The sequence below is a fragment of the Xiphophorus maculatus genome, chromosome 20 (genome assembly GCF_002775205.1).
Source record: "Xiphophorus maculatus strain JP 163 A chromosome 20, X_maculatus-5.0-male, whole genome shotgun sequence".
Taxonomy (NCBI): Eukaryota; Metazoa; Chordata; class Actinopteri; order Cyprinodontiformes; family Poeciliidae; genus Xiphophorus; species Xiphophorus maculatus.
In genome coordinates, this window is record NC_036462.1 from 50171 (window position 1) to 69402 (window position 19232).

General features: G+C 42.7%; 1 protein-coding gene across 1 annotated transcript in view; it reads left to right on the top strand.

Moving 5' to 3' along the window:
- LOC102222561 overlaps positions 1-18847 on the top strand; it is a 45229-nt gene extending 26382 nt beyond the window's left edge. The window contains exons 9-11 of the mRNA XM_023325108.1: positions 7806-7878; positions 17048-17165; positions 18434-18847. Coding sequence (XP_023180876.1) covers positions 7806-7878; positions 17048-17165; positions 18434-18629 — 387 coding nt within the window. The 3' untranslated portion in view covers positions 18630-18847. The remainder of the gene's footprint in view (positions 1-7805; positions 7879-17047; positions 17166-18433) is intronic.
- The last annotated feature ends 385 nt before the right edge of the window (positions 18848-19232 follow it).

Here is a 19232-nt window from a genome sequence, read left to right on the forward strand (position 1 = left end):
TTGAACATCAGGACCTGGAGGTTTTTACAGACAGTGTACTGTGCTACATCAAGTACTGTATTGACACTGTAGCTGTGGATAAACGCATCCGGGTATTCCCAAACCAGAAGCCCTGGATGACTCAGGAGGTCCAGCGACTGCTAAAGACCAGGAATACCGCCTTCAGGTCTGGGGACAGGACCGTCTACAGTACAGCCCGAGCTAACTTGAAGAGCAGCATCAGAATGGCCAAGTCCGACTACAGGAGGAGGATAGAGTGCTACCTTGATAGCAACAACAGCAGGCAGGTGTGGCAGGGAATCCAGCATCTCACCAACTACAGGACCAACCTCGCAGCTGCGGAAGGTGACGCCACGCTGGCAGAGGAGCTGAACCTCTTCTTTGCCCACTTTGAGGTGAAGCCAACAGAGGCAGCCACACTACACCAAGCGACCCATAACACCACACTCCTCGTTGTAGAGGAGCACGAGGTGAGGCGCACACTGCGGGCCATCAACACAAGGAAGGCTGCTGGACCTGATGGCGTCCCTGGACGTGTCCTGAAAGACTGCGCCGATCAGCTGGCTGGAGTCTTCACCAGGATCTTCAACCAGTCCCTAGCCCTGTCTACAGTCCCATCCTGCCTGAAATCTTCCACCATAGTCCCAATACCCAAGAAAACTCACATCTCTTGCCTCAACGACTACCGGCCAGTGGCGCTAACCCCTGTGGTGACGAAGTGTTTTGAATAACTGGTCTGGGGTCACATCACAGCACTTCTCCCTCCTGGCTTTGACCCCCACCAGTTCGCCTATAGAGCCAACAGATCCACAGAGGACGCTGTGATCACAGCCCTCCATGCTGCTCTGTCACATCTGGAGCAGCAGGGGCGCTATGTGCAGATGCTCTTTGTAGACTACAGCTCTGCTTTTAATACCATCCTCCCTCACAGACTGGTGGACAAATTGGGGGATCTGGGTCTCCCTCACTCCACCTGCATGTGGATTATGAGCTTCCTGACCAACAGACAGCAGAGAGTTAGGGTGGGAAAACATACATCCACTGCCCTCAGCCTTAGTACTGGCTCTCCACAGGGCTATGTGCTGAGCCCCCTGCTCTATTGTCTGTACACATACGACTGCACCTCTGCCCGACACAGCAACACCATCATCAAGTTTGCTGATGGTGGGGCTCATCTCAGGAGGCGACGAGTCCGCCTACAGGGGTGAGGTGGAGCGGCTGTTGGTGTGGTGCAGGGAGAACAATCTGCTCCTCAATAACTCAAAGACAAAAGAACTCATAATAGATTACAGGAGGAAAAAAACGGACATTACACCACTAACCATTGGGGGAAAATGTGTGGAGAGGGTAGCTGATTTCCGTTTCCTGGGGTCAACTTGAGCAGGGCCTCACATGGAACATGAACACCTACGAGCTGACAAAAAAGGCCCAGCAAAGACTGTACTTCCTGAGAGTTCTCAGGAGGAACAACATCAAGGAGAAACTGCTGGTGTCCTTCTACAAGTGCTCCATAGAGAGCATACTGACCTACTGTATCTGCGTATAGTATAACAGCAGCACTACGGCTCAAAGGAAAGCTCTCCAAAAGGTTGTGAATACAGCCCAAAAAATCATTGGCTGCCCTCTCCCCTCACTGGAAGACCTGCACAGCGACCGCTGTCTAAGAAAAGCACAACACATCACAAAGGACACTTCTCAGCCCAGACATTCTCTGTTTACACTGCTGCCTTCAGGCAGAAGATACAGAGCAACCAGAACAAGAACCAACCATCTCAGAGACAGTTTTTACCCGATAGCAACAACAAAACTAAATGCAATCAAAAACAACCATTAATCATCATGAATGATGAATGTGAAAATGTGGCTATTCTTATTTATTAGGTTTTTTGTTGTTGTTTTTTTGTGTTTTTTTTCCAGTTATTTGTTATTTCTTACATTGTGTGTGAATTGTGAGACAGTTTTTTTTTGTTTTTAAGCATATGCACTGACTGATGGCACTTTTTAAATTTCGTTGTTCTTGTAACAATGACAATAAAGATTTATCTATCGATCTAAAATGATAGCTGCACAAACAAAAATCTTTGCTGCACGAACGTAGCTGAGTTGATTGACACCAAATTTGTTTGATTTCATAAAAGTAGGGGGTGGAAGGAACCTTTCATGATCTCTGGAAACATTTCTTAATATTTTTTAAATGACACAAACAAACATTTTTGCTTTACACACCAGCACAAATGTTTGAGATCAATTTTGTTAAATTTGAAGAAGGTGGGGGAGCCAACTTTGCTCAGGTCATCCAGTTTTTGGTAAAGAGGGAAATACAAGAAAAACAAACAGTCACGCACCTGGAAATTAAGATCATGGAATTACTATTGCTTAAAAGTAAAATTGAGTATGATGTGAAAGAGGCACAGATACAAGACCTGCGGTGTCCCTTTGAGCATTTTAAACTATAGATTACTAAAATGGGATGGTGAACAAACAGCTGCTGAGATAAACTATGCTAGGTGATGGATGCAAACGCCAGTTTTTCCCATTGATCCTCAAGGAAAGGTAATTTTATTTATAGAGCACATTTTCAGGAACATTTCCGGCAGTTCAAAGTGCTTTACAAGGAGATAGAACAGAACCTAAAAAATAGAGTACTAAATTAAATATAGGTTCCCCCCATGAAGTCCGTACTTCATAAACAAATAAGAGCTAGAGAGTGTTGCCATTGAATTGCGAATAAAGGGAGCTGAAGGTGGCGATGAGTGAACGAATAGTGAAGGATATGACCCTGTCGTGAGGATGAGAAGATTTCCAAACTGCACCGAATTTAGTTAAGGCATACCATGCTGAGGTGAAGGACTTGAGAAATAACGTTGATTGGATGTTGGAATGACTTGTGAGGATAGCAGAGTTGATGGTGACTGCTAGATGACAAGAAGGAGAAAGGCTTGACTTGTGGATGAGAGGAAGCTTAAAACGCCTGTGCAGCGATTCGTCAATAGTAGTGGTCAAATCAGGGTTTCATTTGTAGCATGTAGTACATTTCAGCAGCGGGGTAGCCCGAAGTGCCCCGAATCATGACATAAAGGTGACATCCTTTCCAAGTGCTGACATTACGCATCAAATGCTGGTTAATGATTCATAAATTATGCAACAAAGTTGCTATAGATAGTGACTTTTAAGCGAGATTTAAAGGACTTCTGATTCTTCTGTTTTACAATATTTTCAGAAGTTTTTCCCGGGTTTGTGGTGCACAAGGCTGAATGCTGCTTTTGTTTGGTTCAAGGGGAGGCAGAGCAGATCAGAACCGGAAGACCAGAGTGGACCAAAAGGTTGATACAACAGATCTTTAATGGTTTGAGGAGCTAAACCATTCAGAGATTTATGAACCAACAGTGTTTTAGGTCTGTTCTCTAAGCTATGATGCTAATGAGAGGACGTTAGGACTGGGGTGATGAGCTGCATCTCCTTGGTTTTTATCACTACCGGGCTAAAGATAAATGCGTGGATACGTTTTTATAGATCCTGAATTGTTTTCAAATTGTAATGAGAGTGATGAGATGAAGTTTGGCTCGCTATGAGATAGGTGTGACTTAATGGAATGCAGAGCACTTAAATAATAGGGCCGTTCATCTGTCTTGTAAACCCCCCAAAACTGAGAGCAGGATGCTAATCTGAAACTCCCTCCAGCCCCATGCTACCACTATCACCATCGTCGTTATTCGTAAAAAGCGGATAAGGCGGAAAGAGGGGCGGAATAAGTCAGGTTTCTTGCCGAAGCAGAAAACCAGTCTCACGCGTGGAGACTGAGTCCACGTCGGAGGGCTGGTGTTCTGGTGGGACGCCAAATGTCAGATCGCCATACATGCAACACCAACGGACGGCTGCAATCAACAAAAATTAGCTGTGGTTATGCTGCTATTTAATTAGCCGCATGACAGAGAAGTTAGATCATCATAAACCTTATTGCCAGCGACGGCCAGACTTAGCTTAGGAGTCGGACTATCGGAGAACAGGAGATTCTCTGATAGTCAATTACAAGTGTTCTTTGTAGTTGACTGCTACTAGCTCCAGCAGCAATTATATGTAGAAACCACAACGAGCATGTGCGGCCATCCAGTTATCCGAAGAAAGCTGACTCATTTGATGTCTCACGTTGTCGCATGTGCTGAACTGACAGCTCCTCTAAATGTCGTGGTTCTCTTTAATGCGCATGCCCATGTACTCACTGCGTGTATGCCACTCTGATATGAGTTCGAGCTGACAGACAACGAGGGAAAGGAGGAAGGGAAGTTGTCAGGATGAGTGACGCGGCAGACTGTGAACAATATGGGAAGCGGGACGCTTGCGAAGTTCGGATCACTGTGCAGGTGCGAAAGCTGACTAGAAGAGGCAGAGTTGACACGGGAGACTGGGAAATATGCGGGCGTGGGATGATCTGCCAGCTGCGGTGAGACGATGGATTTGGAGAGAGTCAGTGAGCAGCTTCAGACAATGACCAGAACCACTACTTGGCCCCAAAAGTAGTGGTTCGTTGACGGGCGCGCCCTTAGCCTTCTGAGACAGGTGCGACATTAACTTAACATTTAAAGAAAAATGGTGCTGCGTTTGAGAAACCAGAAGGCAGCTTGGATTGGAAGGCAGAATGTGCGCAAGACACAAACTGAGTCAGTTGTGGATGCCTGACGGAATTTAGAGCAATTTAAAGAGATGGAGGGAAGAGAGGGCTGGGGCGGAGAATACCAAATGAAGCTGGCAAAAGAGCAACTGCCATTAGAAAGGCGGAGCCGGTGAAATTTAGATCAGCTTAAAACTCTGCGAACCTCACAAACTGAGCTAATCAAGACCCTAAAGATGTTAAGACTGACCAGCCACAGGAGGGCAGATAAACTAGTGCTCTAACCTTGACATCATGTAAACAGAAGATGAACGAGTCAGGAGCAGGTAGGTCTTACCTATACAACGCCCCACGGGTGCGGCAAGGTTGCTGGTTGATGAGGCTGAAAATCCAGCTGCAAGATGAGACACGTGGAAGTGAGCGTGGCAGTCTGATGGCGGCATTCTCCTGGAGGTAAGCTGGGAGAGACAATCTGGTCGAAGGAGCAAGTCCACAACGAGAGCAGAGGAGGGCCGATGAGCATCAGTGGTGGGAAGAAAAGAACGGTGGATCATGGAGGGGGCTGGCGCTCGGCAGCAGAGCCAGTGAGCCTCAGCAACAATGTTGAGCCGGAGCAGGGAATTGGGCGGAGGACAGAGGACACCCGCAACTTGAAGGAGAAGATGGAAGACTTCCAGGTTTGTCGCTGCTGATGGAGGCCAAAGGAAGGCATGATGGGCATAGGGAGATCAGTGAGGGGTAGCTGAAAATCAACATGAGCACGGCCGGTGGCCGAGGGATATTCCCTGGATCTGAGCCATGAAAGAAGGGAAGGACAATCGAAGGGTCCTTCTGTGGGCTGGACCAGGGACGGAAGAACCGGGATCGCTGATGGAGAGGACCACCACCCCTTCCGTGTTTTAGTTAAAAAAACTGAAAACAGCAGATCATATTCGGAGAGATGTAAAACTGAAGATGCCTGCTACGTTTAGTGTTAAGGAAAAGTATTGTTTTTGTTGTAGCACCTGTCACTAAAGTGTCAGGTGTGAACACATTATTTACTTTGTTAAACAACATTACATCACGTTCCATTATAATTACTGTTATTTTTTTATTCTTTGCCATTTTAACAAAAATAGTAAAAGATTATTAAGGCACCTAAAAAGGCATGCTTTATTAGCCTAATGTCAGTGTATATACACTGAGATGTAATTTAAAACATAGTGAAATTAAGAATTTAAAGTAAGCGTTAGGTAAATTTTAAGTTAATTTTGAAAATTCTATTTTGAGCATATATCTTTAAAACATATATAACATACAGTACAGACCAAAAGTTTGGACACATTGTTGTGTCCAAACTTTTGGTCTGCACTGTATATTTTAAAGATATTTAAAATATCTTAACTATACACTTGAGCAAGTGTATATTTACATTTGAGAAAATACATATTTTGTTCACTTAAAGTATACTTTTATTTAATATAATTCTTAAAAGTGTGTTTTGGTACAATTATATTAAAGTATGTTTAAAGTTATGTCAAAATTGGTACAAGCATGCTTTTAGTATACTTCATATATATTTATAGATAGTACACTTAATACTTAGAATACTTAAAATGTACTTACACAAATGTAAGCATATTTGAAATATACTAAAGTTTTTTTTTCACTAGGGCACAATAGACATGGGCCAGTTATCAAGCTATATGGAGGTTGTAAAACGTTAGGGCGTTAGAAAGTGTTGACTGGAAGTTTTTTTAGACTGTCTGAAGCATAGAGTAATACACCGGTGCCCCTCGTCAATGCGGAGTAAATATTCTTTTACTCTGGGTTATCACACATAAGTCTGTACAACATCAGAAATCAAAGATGAAAATGGATTGTATCAGCATTAGGATTGTCATGAGCTGTGGTGGTGGAAGCGGTGAGGGAAACGCAGCAGACCCAGATGAGATGAATGATGGAAGTTTAATGATGAAAATAGGCTCAAATAAATTCCAAAGGTCCAAGAAACCTGGCAGCACAGTTAAGCGGAAGGCTAGGGCTCAGCACTGGTAGCAACAGGCTACACGCATGGACAAGAACATATTGACAAGGATCCGAAAAGGATGCAGACACACAGGTGACATTAAATACACAGATGGTAATCACAGAAACGAAACACATCTGGGAATGATCAAGGGGAGACAGTACGGCTCAGGGACACAGAAAACTCAGAAATAAATACACAGAAAAACACAGATCATGACAAGGATTGAGCAATGTATAATTAGTTTTATCACAAACTTTTGTGGTACAATCGTGCTAAGGATAAAAGTGACAGTACTCCTCTTTTATTTGTCTTTTGTTTTTAGGTAACTGTGTAGCATGACACAGTTATAGCCCCACAAACACAAATACTGCTCTAGAAAAACATTCCAATTTGTAATATGCATCTTTAGGATGCCAGCCACATAAGAAGTGATTTGGATCACTAATATTTTTACATTTATTAATATTTAATGATTACCTTGTATATGATGGTGCATTAGGTCCAGTGTACTGTAGAAAAAGAAGGAAGAATAAATTTCCATCAAAAAAACATTAATCTCAGAAATCCTATAGAAAAAATATTTGGAAATTTCCAAAAGCCTAAAATTTCCGACTTTATGAGCTCCGAAAATTTCCAAATTTTTCTAGGAAGTTTAAGAGATTAATATATAAATTTCTGATTTTTTTCTCTCTCAAAGTTTCAACTTGAAGCTCAGAAATTTCCTAATTTTTTTGAGAAAATTTCTGAGATTTTTGGCGAAAATGTACTCCTTTTTTCTTCTATCTACAGCGGCCCTACTTCCCTGTTGTACCTATGGAAAAAAAAAGTGTGGAGAAAATAGCAAAAAAATAATCTAGACAAAAACACATTTTGGGAAATTTTAAACCTTGTTAAGTGGAATTTATTGTGATGGCGATATATCAAAACTTATCACAATGAGACATTTATCACAATAAAAGCCCACGTCTAATAAACATACTCACATATTTCATCTTTACTTATAAACTTTTAGCTTTGAAAGTTAAAACCCACAGCTGCATATCTAAATGCACAACTTCCAAATCCTCAGCTCTCCTTGGGCACATCCGATACGCTCCTATCTCCGGTGATCAACTACACGTTTTCCAGCCTCTCAGTGCGGTCTGTAGTAATAACATGTCTCTTCCCTCTGAATCCTCACCTTAGGTGGCTGGTCGAGTGATGTTAAAGCAAGGATACGGAAAGATTATTAACACAGCTTCCATGGCCAGTATAATAGGTGAGTAATGATTGCATTCTCCTCTCTTTCTCTCTGGAGCTCCTCAATGTCAGCATTTAATCTCTTGATTTGGCGTGAGCCATTGGGCCAAGAAAAGGAGGGGAAAAAGGGAAAGGTGTACACTTCAAACTCAGTAGAAAGGAGGTATTTGTTGCAGGTTTTTTTAGTATTATTATTTACAAGGTTCTTGTCGCTAACAAGATTAGGCAGCTTTCACTTAAATTCAGTCGCTCCATTGAGATCCAAAGGCATCTACCGCCGCTTCCAGCGAAAAGCACAAAGTGTCGTGATTGCATTTCTCCGAGGCACTTTTGCATCATAGCAAACATCCCCTCTCTCTGGAGCCTTGCAGCGGATGAGGAAGACAATCTGAGGTCCAACTTGGGAGGGGAGGGCTCCTGTGCAGAGGCAAAAAAAAAAGAAACGCCAATACGAGCCCTGCGGGCCTTGCATGAGCAGCGTAAGATACTTTGAGAGTTTTGGTGAGGGCCTAGCAAAAGTCACGCCTGGTGCAACAGTTCATTGGCAGTTAAAATTAAAGGTTAAAGGATTGGCCCCGTAAAATGGTGTGCCATATGGGTCCCCCCTCCTTCACTTCCTCTACCAGTCCCTATTTGCAGGAGGCAATCTGTAATACATGAGCATGCTGGTAAATAGAGGCTGCTTTAAGAAAATGATCAATTGCCCACATTATGTCCAGCCCTTCAGGAATTCACTTTATCGCTCCAGACATCTGTTATAATATTGTCATAATGTGTAATCAGATGGGAGCCGAATGAACCGAGTGGAAGCTGGAAATGCAGCCGTAAACGTCCAATTAAAATGCACAATGACAGCTTTTTGTCCATCTGCTTCAACAAAGGGTGTGTATGTGTGTGTGTGTGCGTGTGTGCGTGTGTGTGTGTGTGTGAGGGGGTGGGCGTGCGTGTGTGCCCTGGTATCACCACACTTGCACACTTTCTGACCATCACAGTTTTATTCTTCCTTTCCTCAGTCATGATGTATCTCAGTCATGATGTATCTAATGTGATGCACAATTATTTGCCCCTTTAAAGACTTCTGCTTTTTATATGCTTCAAAAAATGTTTTAATATCAAGCAAAGTAAAGGGGAAAATGTTTTTAGATAATGATTTCAAATAATAAGAGGAAAAAAAGACCAAACCAAACTGGCCCAGTGTGAAGATACAATAGAATGAAGATACAATGACAACATGAAGTAGGTGAAAGTGTCTTGGAAAGCGACACATTGTGCCCTGATGTACTACACAACTCCCTTCGATTCTCATCTCCCTTCAGTTCTCTGTCTGGAATCTCTCCCATTGAGCTGAATTACTCCAGTGGAATTTCAAGGTGTTCTACTAATTTTCTGCGCTGTTTTGGAATTGCAGCATGCTTGTAATTGAAGCAATGGTAGCAGAGGAAGTGAATGAAATTATTCAATTCGTTCAGTTCCATATATTAGAGTTCTCATTAACAGCCGCATTGTTCGGCTTTAACTTCTCTTTTCTCAGTGGGGTATGTGCTGTTGTTTACAGCACAGAACTGGTAAGCTTCATATTGCAGCCTACTTCATGGTCGAATATGTCACGGCCAAATGTCAACTATAGACCCTTGGCTATTGAGAACAAGGTGTAGAACATTGAGCTAGTTTTTACCAGGCTAGCCCTGATATAAAAGAATTAAAAAACAAAAACAGATTAGAAGCAGAATCATTGATATCTATCAGTCTGGAAAGGGTTCTTTTTTAAGCTTTGGGACAAACAGAGAGAGATACTTTTTTTAAAAAAGAAAACATACAACAGTAATAGATATTCTCATGGGTGGCTGGTATACAAAAATTACTCCAGGACAGCATTGTTTGATGAGTCCAGTAGATTACAAAAGAATGAAAGGTCTCATTTGCTGCATAAAAGGTCAGAGTTAATGATTGAGCAATAAGATAGAGGAAATGGGCAAAAATGTCAAGCACTGATGACATCCAAACCACTGTTGACCAGCACAAACATAAAGGTCCAGCTCACATTTACCAGAAAGCATCTTGGTGACACCCAAGAGTTGTGTAAAGAAATATTCTGTAGACTGTTGATTCAAAGGTAGAACTTTACATACTGCCTGTCAAACATGGTGCTGGAAGAGTGGTAGTGTGCACATGACATGCTGCATCGGGGTTTTAAAGGTTTACTGTGATCAAATGAATGAATGACTGATACAAAACACAAAAGCAAGTCCTCTTCTGAAAAAAAACTAAATGTAGGTTTTGGAATGGTCTTGTAAAAGTCTTGACTTAGATTTGACTGCAAAGGCTGCAGTCTTCAAACTTCAAACTTCACTACTTCAAACAGACTGTTCATGCTTAATTCTTCTCCACCAACGTGGCTGAATTCAGTCCAATTCAGTTATTGCTACCAAGGGTGGAACAGCTAGTTTGAAATGTCCATGCATCCTTAAGAAACCTTAAATTCATGTATCTAAAATTATGGACTTAAAATGTTACATTCATATAAGAAATTTAAGTTGGCCTTAAATACATTGATCACATGTTCTTAATTTTAAGGCAGGACTATGTAATCTCGCCTAACATTTCCGTAGACATCTTGCATTCTGTGAGGCAGTTGAGGTTATCTATAACTATCTGCTAATATGCCTTTGCTAACTAGTTAACCAGCTTTGTTGAGCTGGTTAACTCAACAAAGTTAAATTTGGGTTAAGTGCAAATTTATTGCCAGTTGGCTGGGCAACGTTCATTTTTACCCCTCATTCACTATGTTGCCAACCCATACAAGACTAGGTGCATTCTGAAAGTCTAAAAATACTTTTGCCATTATATAGGTTGTAAATTTCATTCATAATGCTCTTAAAAAGATCTTTAAAAGTCTTAAATTAAACTAGTAAAACCTTCAGAAAGCCTATAGTTAATGGGCTTGTTAGCAATCAGTTTCCTCCACAAGGCCTATTTCATTTGGTTTTTTCACCCACATTAGACTTTCACATTAAAACTGTCATGATTTGAGTTTTTCCTGTGTGTTTTATTTTAAGTTTCTGTGTCTTCTGAGTCTCCGTGTTGTCCTGTCTTCCCCTTGATTGTTTCCAGGTGTGTCTCGTTCCCTGATTACCTCCTGTGTATTTAATGCCACCTGTGTTTCTGTGTCAGTGTCGGGTCCTTGTTGAATGTGTCGTTCCAGTCTGTCTTGCTGTCCATTCGTTTACCAGCAGCTATTAGTGTTGAGCTCATCTGTGCTGGCTGGGATTATTGGACTTTGTATTCCTGGAAACTTCATTAAAATCATCATTTCACTTCCTAAACCTGGGTCCTCTGTGTCAGCCTCACCACTCACACTGCACTTTCTTGACATAAGGACCCGACCACAAGTAACTACGGTGAGGCACGCAAAAGAGAAGGAAATTATATCGACAACATGGACTCGGTACGTTGGGAGAAACTAACATCTACAATGAAGGACTATAGAGACTGTAGCGAAACCATATTTCGGGTATAGACGTCTCGGGGTCGCCATCAGGCTACTCCTGGTGCTGGAGGACTGGTCCGCCCAACTCAGCAGCAGTTGGGGGTTGGTGGAGCTGCAGCAGGAGGCAGAGTGGGAACACCAGACAGCTCTAGCTGTCATGACTGGCAACCCTCTGCCTCCTAAGCCGGACTTCCGCTCCATCATCTCTGGAACCTGCCACACCTCTCGCCGACACTGCTTCTCTTGTCTTTGCCCCTCTAAGTGACTTCTCTGCCCCCGTTAGCTGGTCTTCTGCCCAGTTAGTGGCTTATCTGCCGCCGTTAGTGGGTTTTCTGCCTCTTCCTGTGGTCCTCCTGATCCCTCTCCCTGTGGTCCCTCGCTGCCCCCCAGTGACTCTTCGTTGCCCCCAGTGACTTCTCGTTGCCCCACAGTGACTCCTCGCCGCCCCCTAGTGCCCCCAGTGCTCCCTTAGAGTCTCCTTCCCCTAGTGCTCCCTTCAAGTCTCTGTCTCCTAGTGCTCCCTTCAAGTCTCCGCCTCATAGTGCTCGCTCTGAGTCTCCGCCTCCCAGTGCTCCCTCCAAGTCTCTGCCCCCAGTGACTCCTCGTTGTCCTCCAGAGATTCTTCGTTGCCCCCTAGTGCTCCCAGAGACTCCTTGTCACCCCCTAGTGGTCCGATAGCTCCCTCATCGTCCGCAGGTGGTCCCAGAGCTCCCTCGTCACCTCCAGGTGGTCACAGAGCTCCATTGTCGCCTCCCGGAGGTCCCAGGGTTTCCTCATGGCCTCCAAAGGTCTGGCCCCTGCGCCGACATCACCCGCCGGACCCGCCTCCAGGGATCCACCTCCTGCACCCACGTCGCCCTCCGGACCCACCTCCAGGGAGCTGCCTCCAGGGAACCGCCGCCGTCGCCCGCTGGACCTCCACCAAGGGGTCCGCTGCCGCCCTTGGTCGGGGCTGCTCCGCCGACACCCGCCGGACCTCCCCGTGGGGTCCACTTTCTGTGCCACAGACTCCCACCGGACCTCTCATGACAGTCCACCTCCTGCGCCTCCGCCCACCCTGGTTGGGTTGTTTTTTGTTGATTTTGGACTCTGGCCCCCCATCCAGAGCTCCTCCACCTACCCCTGTTGTTTTTTTGTTTTTGGATTTGTCTGGGCATCTGGAGCCAACCTTGAGGGTGGGTAGTGTCATGATTTGAGTTTTTCTGTGTGTTTTATTTTAAGTTTCTGTGTCTTCTGATTCTCCGTGTTGTCCTGTCTTCCCCTTGATTGTTCCCAGGTGTGTCTCATTCCCTGATTACCTTATATTTACCTACACAGGTGTTTAATGTCACCTGTGTGTCTGTGTCAGTGTCGGGTCCTTGTCAAATGTGTTGTTCCAGTCTGTCTTGCTGTCCATTCGTTTACCAGTAGCTACCAATGTTGAGCTCAGCTGTGCTGCTTGGGATTATTGGACTTTGCATTCTTAGAAACTTCATTATTTCACTTCCTAAAACTAGGTCCTCTGCGTCAGCCTCATCACTCACACCGCACTATCCTGACAAAAGCATTTTTTGGTAATGTTGTATTTTTGCAATTCCTACATTATTTGTGTTCAATAGTAAAATTTGTTTGAGCACAAAACATTCATGCAACAAAAGCAAAAAAAAAAAAGAAATCTATTATTTTAAATTTCTACAGAATTTAGGCAATGTGTTGATCTTCATGATGGATTTGTGGCTCGCTAACTCTGACCTGCACAAATCGCCTCCATTTTAATACGCTCTACAACAGCAGCTTCATTCTGGGCAGATGAGTACATCATTTGAACTTCTTATCTGCTTGGAAGAATTCAAAATGTAAGCGTGCGCGATAAAGAGCGTGTTTTTACCCAGAAACGGATCAGTAAGTAGCTGGGTGAATGTTAAAGAGGGCTTTAGAGAACGCGCTGCCTTTGGCCTCCTTTTCCCTTCTTTGGGGGATTACTGTTCTTTAAGTCGGTGAAAAACATCAATGCACATTTATTTAAAGGATGAAGGCATTTTCTGAATGATATTTTGGAGCCGTATCATCAGGTCTTGAGCTAGGATTAGTGCTGTTAGGCATTGCGAGCTCTCTTTCCTGTCTTGATAAGTTGGATTTCTCCTTCAATATGCATGTAAGCTGTGGGCTCTGCTCTTTCTCGCCTGCTCCTCTCAGGTCCTTGCCCAGCCTCATCTGGCCCAACCCGAACCCGCTGCTACTATTCCCTTCGACATTCCCCACGCAATACATCTCTTTTTTCATCATCCTTTCATTTATTTCTTCATCGCTTCAAAATATTTTACTTCTAGCATGCACATTTTTTGATTGAATAATATAAGCTGAATGCTCCCAACCATTTATTTCCCAAGACGGGTTTCTTTTTTACCTCTCCACAGCTGGCTGGTATTTATCATCCCGGTCTCACACTGAAACCATTTGGCAGTCAGATCAGTGGGTGATGAGGTTAACTACTAAAGTTGTATGTAACTTGGAGCCTTCCTTGTGATGATTAATCAACCAGCAGAAAATGAGCTCCTGTCCCGGCATCCCATGCAGTGTGCAGCATCTGTGATGGTCAGGGCAAACAAATGGCTCCCCACTTTTGTTGCTGAGGACATAGAATAACTGGGCATTATGAGCAATTAATTTTACATGACTTCATCCACAGAGTTACCATCAACAAATGAAAAAACTTTTCATGTAATGCCCAGAAGCACCAGCATGCTGTTGGCTCTCTTTAGAAAAATATTTAAGTCTACAAAAGATTTGAAAATCAACTGTTTTTGTGTTTTGTAAATCATTGTAAATCTCAATGTGTGTCATGAAGAGCCTTTGTATATTCAAAATTAACCTGGAAATAAAGAAACTCAGTCCAGACTCATTAAAAAAACTGTGAAGCTAGTTTAGCGCTAGTTGAAAGCTATGATGCATATGTTAGATTTAGTGTTGTTAGCAACTGAAAGTTAGCCAGTACTGCAGCTGAAAGCTAAAATCTAGAAATATATGGGACCGCCACTAAGAACATATTTAACTCCCTGGTTTGCACACCAAAAATGTCTTACTATACACTGAACAAAAGTATAAATGCCCCATGTGACATCTAAGAGTTTTATGAACATTTGGGTTACGCAATATTTAGAGAAACTCAAAATATATTTTCAGTAATTACTGATCTTCATATCGGCATTGATAACATTGTGGTATGGCCATTTGTAGCGGCTTAGCAGTCATTTGAACATGATAGGGGTCAGGTTGAGGAATTTGATTTTGACCAAGTTGGCTTCTCATACAGTACGTAGCTATGGACAGTCTGACCCTAACCCAAACCCCTTCCCTGTGATGCATCTGTTGTGCAGACCAATAGTCTCATCAACTGTGTGTGTTGCTGGTCTTAGCTGACCCCAGAGATGGACGAGCCGGATGTGGTGATCTTGTACTGGAGTGGTCACACGTGGCCGACGAGAATGAGGTCGATTTGCAGTGTTGGAAACAAACTCTTAAATGCCCTATGGTCCGATAATGGACATTGAGCCATGCAGCTACTGCTCTGGTGGACATCCCTACATCCAACATGCCAATGGCATGCTCCCACAGAACCTGCGACATCTGAGGCATTATGACTTGTGACAAAATTTGACATTTTGGGGTGGCCTTTTACTGTCCCCAGTCCAAGGATTGTCCAGCTGTTGCTCATATTGTCATTTTGTCCCACTGGACATGCACTGAGTAAAAAAACAATTTACTGTGTAATGCTCACTGACAGAAAGTTAAATAAAAAATTATACACAAATCAAGAGAAATATTACTTTTGTACAACAAAATGTCAGCAAATGCTCATTTAGAGTTGTTAACTCCATATGGCAACAATATATTATATTGTGTATTTATATTGCATTTATATTTTATAATGTATACATTAATATGTGTAGTAGAAACAAGAAGAAAAAGCTAATATCTAGTTTTCTCTCAAGTTGGCCAAATCTCAGGCATAGGTAACAATTTAATTTCCTGCTGAAGTAAGATGTACTTGTTGCTTATGAAGTGAAAAATAATTTCACCCACATATTTGGCACTGACACCATCTTTGAATAAATGCTGGGATCAAACAAATCTTCCGCTTTGTCTGGTTTCCAAATTTCAATTTACCATAGTCTAACACAGTTGTGGCGATTAGCATACCTATCAATGGGGGAATGTGCTAACATTAGTATAATATTAGAATCCCATTCTCTTTAAAAAAATATATATTACGTTGTGTTGGTATTTGTCGTGTTGGATTAGAGCTAAAGATTATGCTGAACAAAGTGTTCTCTTAGCAATCGAATAAGACTTTATCAATGGTGTACTTAAGAACAGAAAATAATGGAGGACCCAGTTAAACAACTCCAGATTTTTTCACTTTAAAACCCCCACCAAAAACAATGTGTTGTTTGAGTGATTCCAAACAAACTAACCAAGCTGCTCCAGAAAGTGGCAACAATGTTTTTCTTTTGTACTGCAAAAGGGGCTAAGCTCGGTCCTGGCTTCAAAGCCGGATTGAGCGTTTTTGCATTGGCCTGGTCCCACCCTGGAACATCAAGAGCTGTGGTTCCAATCAGGATGGCCAGACAGGGCTGGTTTGGGGTCAGCTGTTGATTGGTTGCTTGTTGATTGGTGCATGGCTGGGGGAGCAGGACAGAGACGAGTTTTGAATCTCTAGGTCAGAGGAGCACTAGAGTTTCTCGATGTCCTGTCATATTCTTATCCATAACCTTTTAAATGATAATAATGATATTTATTTGCATTTTCTTTTCTTTTCAGTTAAAATAATATTAAACAAGCTGAACAGAGGATCCTCATTGTGCCATCACACATCAAGCAGATAAATATATGTGAAAAAAACATACACTGCCTGTGGTCCCAATTAACTGCATATGAATAATAAAATTATTTATTATAATTGCACCTAAATTATGAGATATTCATCTGTGATACACTGAATGTACAGTATATGTCAATATGATTTATCAACATGAGGTTGATAAATCTGCGCTTTGTGCTACACTGGGACTAAAGCGTCACTTCTCCAACTGAGCTGATCAGAAGTCAGCAACACTCTGAACAAGGTCTTGTTTCCGCATCTGCTTCGCTTCAGCGAGGGAAATCATACAAGCCGCAGCAGTAGTTCAGCAGGACCAAACATGAGTCCAGCTCATAGAGAACACTCAGATGAGATTTTTTTTTTTTTTTAGTTAAACACAAAGCTGAGGTGAATATTTCCCTCAGCTTCCTCACTGACAAGTGCGTACAAAATCAGCTAGACGTGACAACCAAGAGTGAAAATATTCTAGGTTCTCTGGGGAGATCTCCTCGGCAAGTTTAGCAGGAATTTGATTAACATGACGGTCCTGTCCACCTTCATAGTCATGCTGTGTGCAACCTGCAAGAAAATACCTGATGTAGTTAAAGGGGTCTTTGCAAGTTGTTTTGAGATTTTAATGTGATTTAAACAATTTTCGGATTCTAGAAAACGCTCACTGACCAAAACAAACAAAACCTATTTTATTCATCAAGTCACTCAAGTTTTATTATAACCTTTGATTAGACATTCATTGGGCTTGATGGCTGGAATTGGCTATAAATTAATTCAATTAAAAAAAAAAAATTCCCAGTCTTTCCTTGTAAAGACTTAATTTTATAAACATTTCTTTCCTCTCTGCAGTGCCCCATCCTCAGAAGCAGATTTCCTATAACACATCCAAAGCTGGAGTCGTCAAACTGACCCAGACTTTGGGAACTGAATGGATTGACAGAGGAGTGCGTGTCAACTGCATCTCACCGTGAGTGTTTGCCACTCTTCACCTCACATACTTGTTCACCTTGTTTGATTGTCATGAAGAATTGGGTGGTTAAACAAAAGCTGTGATTAGTGTTTTTGCTATCAGAGGACAAAGCTCTGCTTTGAGAGCGATCCGCTAATTTATGCCCTCGAACAACACGTCGCTGCTTAATTAGACGAGGTCTTGAGGGATGAGTCGACTGAGAGCTTGCTCTAATTTTTCTGCTCAAAGCAGCTGCAACAATGGAAACTTGTTTGAATAAAAAAACAGCAGAACACAGTTTTCTGACTTCTTCATCTGTGTGTTAAAATATGAGAGCGGAAGCCCCTGCTTCCGTTGACCCTAACCGGAGCATCCTCAGCCCAAATCCGTCCGACCGCTCTGGGCAAACCAGGCCCAGAACACTTGGCTTTATTTATCATTGGCTTGTTTGCTAATTTTAATTTGCAGAGAAGCAATTCTGTCTCTCTAATCCAATTCTCCCCACGCTCTCCACCCTTTTGCGAATAGGGTGTCTCAATGGCCCGCTGATTTCTTTGAAGTGATGGTTGGTAAATATGCATAAAAAAGGAAGGGGTGTGAGGGGCAATTAGCGTTCGTGAGGCAGACTGGAGCCCGGTTCTATTGCCAACTTTTTTAGCCGCAGCGGTGATAAGCTGCATTATCTAGAAAATTGGCTGAGGGAAAACAGCACCTCTGATTGCCAGGAGAGGTTCCAGATAACAGGGCGGTTGAAGAGAAATATAATTGAGGTGGAATACGTTAACCAGGGGTGTCACACATAATCCTTGAAAGTGCTAATTTAACCATACGTTTGAATTCTATATCCATGGGTTGAAACAATGATTCAGTCATTGTCACATTAATTGTGCCGGTTGACATGTTTTTTCAGATGGAAGCTAACAACACACATTTTCTGGTAAATTTGTACCTAATTTTAGTTTCAAACTGAGAAATGTATGCCTAAGCATAAGTAAAAACGGATGCAAGCAACTTACTCCAGATTTACCTGTGGGCTCCTCAGTCAATAAAACACCCCCCCATACCTGCGGTAAATATCAATGGTGCCATGTCATCACACATTCTTTGTGGGATAATTGGTTTTATTTATATCGCCGAAGTGATGCCTCTGAAACAACACTGTCACTCCTGGCTCTGCGCTGTGATGCCTTCTGATTTCATTGTAGATTTTTTTTCCCTTTCCTTCCCCTCTCTCTCTGTTTCTCTCTCTATCTATCTATCCTTCTTTGGCTTTCTCTGTTTTTCAGGGGGATTGTTGACACCCCTCTCATCCACTCGGAGGATCTAAGGCCTCTGGTGCAGCGCTGGCTGTCAGATATTCCTGCTGGTAGACTGGCTCAAGTGACAGATCTGCAAGCTGCAGTGGTCTACTTGGCATCTGATGTCTCCGACTACATGACAGGGCATAACTTAGTCATAGAGGGTGGGCAAAGTCTGTGGTAGAGGCAGTACATGAAACTTTTTCCTCACTCTTTTAGAATTAAACTTGATATTTGGAGTTTTACAAGATGCTGCTTCTCTGTTTGTTGTCTTAAATGATACAACTGAACTTTTAACAGATGAAAATTGTTAGCATATTTTGTTACACTCAAATCCTTGTATTCTATCTTGATATATGTGAGACTGGTGTAAAAAAACAAATAAAAAATCTGGAAAGTGAGGCATGTTTGTATTTACCTAGACACTACTTAAAGGATTTAAGACAACCTCCAGCGAGGTTGACAGTTTCCATGTCAACCCCGCTGCTGTCTTTGGGTCATGTGTCTCGTGCGGTTTGAGCGTTTCAGTCCAATTCTCCCTCTGGCTTTTTCTTGCTACAAGTCAACCTACTCTTCACTCTGCAGGAAGTGGCGCTGTCGTTCACCTTCTTAATTGATCCATTAACTGTTTGTGAGCTGGGGAGAAAAAAACATCACTCAAAGACAGGGTCAGGCGTGGACGCGACCCAGGCTGCTGCAATTATATGAAAAGTAGCCGCCAATTAGCACTCTTTGCGTTGTTGACACCATTGGTGTTTATGCACGTGACTTCAGGTTCCGGCTGGTA